Here is a 6,706-nt window from a genome sequence, read left to right as displayed (position 1 = left end):
TAGGGACCCTTGACGAGAGTCCAAGAGGGCGCACTGGAGTCGTATTTTGGGACAGACTCGAGTGTCACAAGAAATTGGAAGAGAAGTTGTCCATCAGTGTGAACTCCTCCCTTCCATCGTCTGATTGGTCTGACTAGTCTTTCGCAAGGACTTCTGGGTTGGGCATCGCCGAAGACCGCATCAAGAGTGCAAAGGGGGCGCCTATGAGCATACTTCGGAGTATATGAATGACAGCTGGGACACGCTACGGACTCATATACTAATCGAGCTCGCGCAATTTAAGGCCACAAGACCGAATAAGTCCACACGAAGTGCGCCATTTGGGCCAGGGCCTTTGGCTCCATGTCCGATTCCTTCTGTGGATGCCCTGGCTCAAACTGAAATTTTTACGTAACATGGGAGCGCCTATGGTTGGCTTCAATTCATTACAATGTAAGAAAGCGACGTTGCATCGTCCATCTTTTTTTTTACAGTCTATGGTATGGAACCACTGCTTTATACAACAACAAAACTCAGAAAACTTGTTTAATGAATTACATCACAATTGAACAGTATGTGTTTTATTATGATTTCTAAATGCAAAATCTCACCTAAAACAATGTTATATAGATAAAAACCTAAATAATACTGTACATGAAAGAACAATTAAGATCTACCAATTATAACATGACGACTATATGCACCAAATCAAATGAAGAAGAAAAGAAGGTTAAGTAGGTTAAATAAACGTTTCAAGACAGAGCAATAAGAAGTGTTGTATACAAAAAGCCGTAACAGTTGAAATGTAAGGACCAATAAACCTATTGTCGAAGCAGAATTTAAGTGTATTCACATTTTGAAAATACAATGTCGTAAAAATCACAATATCTGAGCAAAATGACATTTAAGATAGACTAAGCACTCACGTAACACTACAGATGACCAAAACTATGAGACGAAGGTTTTAAAGCATAAAATCAAACCGTTTCACTAGAAAACACTGAACTTACTCTGGTGTTGTTAAACTGATGATGCTAAAACATTTTTAAGAAATACTTTTTAAGAAAATGACCACTACAAACATATACATTAAACAGAGCTAGCTCACCCAAAAATAAAACGCACGTTTTGATGAAAAAAAAAACACAAGTTTGTATAATTCATTGTTTTAGGAAAGTCTACAATGTTGACTCAGTTTACAACGTAAAAATAATTGCTATGTTCACACTGTCAAGTTTCAGGACTTAACCGCATCAACAGGTTCACACAGCAGATTACAATCGCAGCTCCAATCTGTTTTATGAACAATACAACCGTATTAACAACTCAAATACGGGTGTGACACCCATAGTCTGGCACTGTATGAACGTAGCCAATGTTTTAACAACCGGAACACAACAGCGATTCCACAAAACGAGTAGAGAACTGAAAAGGTCATGACTTGGTACATAATAAAATAACGGATTATATTCGAGTTTACTTGAAACTAAACCTGTTTGTGTGCCTTCAGCACACTTGGTATATATGGCACAGGTCACACTAATTAAGTTTATGCCTACATAATCCACTCATTTAAACAAAAAAACAAAAACAACAAACATAAATCTGTGTGGTTTGAACTACATGAGGACTACATTTTTGGGTGAACTAACCCTGCTGCCATCATCCCTCCAAAAAGCTGGAAATGTTCCCAGCTATTAGTAAAACCCTTTGCCTGTGCAATTTGGGCAAAATTGAATTTAGTCTCCGGATTCTGTGCACACATACTATTGCTTTGAAATCCTTGGCACAAGCATTGGTTACAAATAAAGCATGGTATTCTAAAATTAAACCTTAAAAAAAACTTTAAATAAAACCATAAATCATTTTTGGATCCCAAAATTAGCAACTGCAAACTTTGTTCTACTAAATTGCATGCTTTTATGTATTATGCGGACCAAATTTTTTACCCATGCACAAAAAAATAACAATCATTGTGTGCGAACTTAGACTTTGAACAAACATTGGGGTTCATAATGAGCTACAAAGTAAAAAACAAAATTCAACACAGTCTGGCATGGCAGGCAACACCAAGCGCACGTGTCAAAAATATACCGAATTTCAATGATCATTTTATTTCTTTTTTTTGAATTTACCTGACCCCACTCCCTCTCCAACCTCCTTGTCACATACGTTGTTCACTTTCTGACAATCGATACTGTTGTCTGCTTCATCTGTGACCTCTGCATTCTTCTCATCTGTTGTGGGATCTTCTTCCGTGGTTTCATTTTGAACCTGTACCGGAGAATCAGAGTTACGGAACCGTTTGGGAGAGGGATCGTCGGCTTCGGTCTTGTCTTCGTCTTCGAATGTTGAGGGAAGTTTCTCGAGCATTACCGTCAGTCTCGGACGGCCTCTCTTACGATGTTGAGTGCTGGTACCAGCATAGCTAAGATCCAAATCTACATCATCTGGTACGCAGAGTTTAATTTTGCCAGAACCACGGGGTCGTCCTCTCTTTCGTGGAGCATCTCCTTTATTCTTTTTAGTGACGATGACCTTTTTACCGGAGCCTCGAGGTCGTCCTCTTTTTCGAGGGGAACCATCAGCTGCTCGTCTTATGATCTTCACTTTGTTAGAAGACCCCGGAGGTCGACCTCTCTTTCGAGGAGATCCATCCACAGCCTTGACTTTCTTTACCTTGGAACCGGAGCCTGGAGGTCGTCCTCTTTTCCGAGGAGTCCCATCATTGGTAACTTTGGCAGAACCGGAAGGCCGACCCCTCTTCTTTTTAAAGGTACCCGACGGCCTTCCTCTTTTTCGGGGAATGCCATTAGCTTCGTCAAGGCTAACTTCAACACTAGACGAGGCTTCATTTTCTCCGCTGTCTGTATCGGTTCGCATTGGCGACTCTGCCGTGGCTTCGTATTTCCGAGGCCTTCCTCTTCCCCTCTTGGTCTTCCGGGCATCCGATCCTACAATGGGATGAATACGCGGCCTTCCAAGGGGCTTCCACAATTTTCGTTTGCGTTTTATACTCTGCCTATGAAGTTTCTCCGATTCCTCCTCTGGCGTAAGCGGAATCTTTCTCGGCCTGCCGCGGATTTTTGTCTTCTTTGGTCGACCACGTTTCTTCACCTTGGACTTTATGATCATCTCAGGAGCAAAGAAGTCCACTTTTTTGGATGTCCTGGCATTGTCTGTCGGCGCTTTCTCTGTAGTGAATTTCTTGTTGAGCGATCCCCGCGGTCTGCCTCGTCCTCGTTTGGGTGGATGGATGCTGTCGTCGGGCACTGTGTTCTCGGAACCATCTTGGATCTCAATTTCCATCACGCTGTCACGTTAGACTCACAATGCCACACTCGATTGATTGTTTGGTGTGGAGATTCTGTTTGTCAAGAACAAAAGGAGAAATCATGATGGCTGTCTAGGTAAGGTTTGACAACATAATGTTTGAAGATCATCCTTGAAAATATTTTTACCATGTAACATTTCATGAATGGAGCATTTATTAATGTAAGTTTTTTTTAGATAATATCAGCAGACAATAAATCAGTTATTAACTCTTTCCCCACCATTGACGAGTTATCTCATTAATTAAGAGAAAACATTTGCATAAAACATTGTTCCTGTTTAGGTTTTATGTTAATCTGTAATACCGTGATTATCATCTAGATTGCACACTTACCCAATTTATAAAAACTGAAGGTTTTTTTACTAATTGTGTATGTTTTGATAATCATTCTGAATCTGATCTCTAATAAAATTACTTCACAAAAATGCAATTATTTCAGCTTTTTGCTAAAAATAAAAATATATATTTTTAAAGAAAAATACCCATATTTAAGAGTTTATAAGCATAGAAAAAAATATAGTTAGGATAACAATTTTTTCCCCGTTGTATTTGTTTCTTTGTTTGAAAGCAGAGGGTCTGTTCTTTCATTTGATATATTTGTATGTTTATATATTTTTAGAATATTTTTTTCTGGAATGCATTTTGTGAAACTTTTGTGAAAATTACAAAAAATGCTGGTGAGCAACTTTAAAAAAAGGCTGGTGGCGAATGAGTTAATAGGGATGCACTGATATATCGGCCTATAATTGGTATCGGCCTTTCCTCCAACTATTAGATCAATCGATTGTAAAAATTTTTTTTTCGATATTTAGGTAGGACTAGGAATTTTTATTCAAAACAATTACGAAAACAAGATAATCAAGATAAAACTTCGAAAGCACCACTGATTTGACATCTGTAGCCTACTGCAACACTTATACTATACTTAATAAAAGGGTTAAATAAATACATGTTTTCAAAGTCTCAAAGTAACTGTGTTAAATAATCGTGATTATGTAAAAAAAAAAAACTGTGATAATGATTTTGCAAATGATCGAGCAGCCCTCTATTTAGGGTAATGGTATGATGTCTCAAGCCTAAAAATAAAGCGATTTTTGTTGCACAAAGAAAGACATTCTGATTATTACACTATACAAATTTGGAAAACTTTACATAATTTGAAACAATATTATCTTTGTTCATTTAAAATATTATATTAATATACTATTAACTGACCAGCAAAGCCACTGATGATAAAGGCCACTTTTACCAAAATGCTTGACTAGTTCAATGTTCAAAAAATGAACTGCAAAAAACTGGAATAAATTTAATTCCTAAAGCTTTACATTATTATATAGCAGTTTTTATATTTTATTGCATTATTTTTCTACATTATATAGTTTTTTTTACAAAAGTGAGGGGACTTGTATTATATAATAATTGGGGGATATTCCGTTTAACTAGAAGATGATTAAATCATAAGCATGATAACACCGACATAAAAAATACTGTAGCATACGTCTGTATTTACTATAGTCTACACTTTGTTAAATCATATAGCATACTGTAGTATTGATAAACTATAAAATACTTTATATTAATGTAAAATCACCATATTATCTAAGAGTTTTACTTTATTTTACTATATTAAACACTACATTACTACAGTATGTGTTACTGTGGTAAAGTATGTGTCTGTATTGACAACAAAAGACGTCTACAGATCATCGACATAAGTTTACGTTGTCAGCTCTCCACGCATTCCTAATGGCTGAAAACTGCATCGTTTACCACCACAAGATCGCTCACAATACAAAATACTAGCCTTGAAATTCTACTTGCTTATAACATTTTAGAGCGCAATTACACCGAATTCGCTAAAAAACACATTATTGCATGCAGTATGACACGCGGATGCTGCAGACTTCACGTGCACATTGAAGCCCGCGAGCTTTTGTGGTTCCAGGTAAAACACTGGCGATTTTTTTAGCCGCCTGCTAACAAGATAAAGACAAGTTTACAGTGAATTTCAAAGGATTTCATTCGATCGATAGTCGAGAATATTTGAAACACAACGCACCTTACTGATAAAGCGCTCGGACAACAGCAGATGTTGATGTTTTCATGCATGCGACAATATTTTGGTAGCAAACGGCACCGGACAGTACAGTGGGCGGGTGGGCGACTGCGATTATTTGAAAAGCATGCCCGACTTCATGCGGCGCTGCGCAAGACCGATCGGCGTACGACATTCTAGTACCGCGAGAGCGGATCAAAAGCTGAATCGCTCTCGCGGTGCTGTGATGTCATACGCCGATCCGTCTGCGCAAGTTTGCGTGAAGTCGAGCAAACGTAATGCCATTTCTCGCTCGTGTCTAGCTCGGTTCTGAAAGCCGATAGGAGATCGCCGCCTACTGTGACGGCGTGCAAATCGGAGAACAAAGCCTTCATACATTTGTACAAAATAAATGACATGTAGGCATAAATGTAACGTGTCATATTCAAATAAAAAACGTCAACCTGTAACACAGTAATCCCTGTTATTACAAGAACAACGTATTGAGGTTATTACACATTTTTATTACACTTATTTCACATAATAATACATATTATATATAGAAGGTAGGCTACTGGGAAAAGGGGTGTCCAGATCTCAACTAGAGTGCATTGAAGGGTACACGTTTTTATCAATATGTGTGATCCCTATGATTTGAACCCAAAATCTTTGCATTGTTAACACAAAGCTCTACAATAGGCCTACCATTTCTCAACCAGGGGCCATCAAAAACCTAAAAGTGGGCTTTTTAATGACCTGAGATGACAAAACAATCAAAATAAGCTAAAACAACTAAACATCAAAATATATTCCATAAGGGCGGTTTCCCAGACAGGGTTTATTCTAGTCTTAGACTTAATGCATGTTTGAGCTGCCTTAATTTAGAAAACATTTTGTACTGACATATCTTAACATATCAGTGCCATTGCTTTGTCTCAAGTGTTAGGTTATTTTTAAATAAATAAATCTTAGTAATGCCAAGCTTGAGAATATTTTATTGTGTAGAGGGGCCAAATAGTGTTATGGACAATGTGCGAGGGGGGCAGATCAAAAGGTTAAGGTCGTTTAATTCCATTTACATTATAAAATTTACAGTCGATACAGTCAATAGTTGGTTTAAAGAGCAACTATTTCATTGCTAAAAACAACATTGTTTTGTGTATTTTGTATAATACAATGTGTTTGCATGTTTTATGGTTAAAAAAACATTATTTTCCACATACCATACATTTTTGTAGCTCCAGATTTTCTTTTTGAAACGCACAGATTTGAAAAGCTAAGTGTCCTTGATTGGCCAGCTATTCTGTGAGATGTGATTGGCCTGAATACCTTTGCCGTCAGCTTTGCAGCCAAGAAAA

General features: G+C 37.6%; 1 protein-coding gene across 1 annotated transcript; it reads right to left on the bottom strand.

Moving 5' to 3' along the window:
- Positions 1 to 511: 511 nt before the first annotated feature.
- Positions 512 to 5,516, bottom strand: LOC135777101 (uncharacterized). Its single transcript, XM_065287898.1, has 2 exons — positions 5,373 to 5,516; positions 512 to 3,346 (listed from the first exon to the last, which is right to left on the bottom strand). Exon 2 carries the CDS (start codon positions 3,286 to 3,288, stop codon positions 2,092 to 2,094), a length of 1,197 nt encoding a protein of 398 aa, XP_065143970.1. The 5' UTR covers positions 3,289 to 3,346; positions 5,373 to 5,516; the 3' UTR covers positions 512 to 2,091.
- Positions 5,517 to 6,706: the final 1,190 nt, after the last annotated feature.

Source organism: Paramisgurnus dabryanus, chromosome 19 (genome assembly GCF_030506205.2).
Source record: "Paramisgurnus dabryanus chromosome 19, PD_genome_1.1, whole genome shotgun sequence".
Classification (NCBI taxonomy): Eukaryota; Metazoa; Chordata; class Actinopteri; order Cypriniformes; family Cobitidae; genus Paramisgurnus; species Paramisgurnus dabryanus.
Note: the sequence above shows the minus strand (reverse complement) of the source record. Positions and strands in the feature narration are given on the sequence as shown.

Excerpts from the sequence above, each read along its gene's own strand:
- LOC135777101 (XM_065287898.1), bottom strand. The coding sequence starts at position 3,288 with ATGGAAATTGAGATCCAAGATGGTTCCGAGAACACAGTGCCCGACGAC.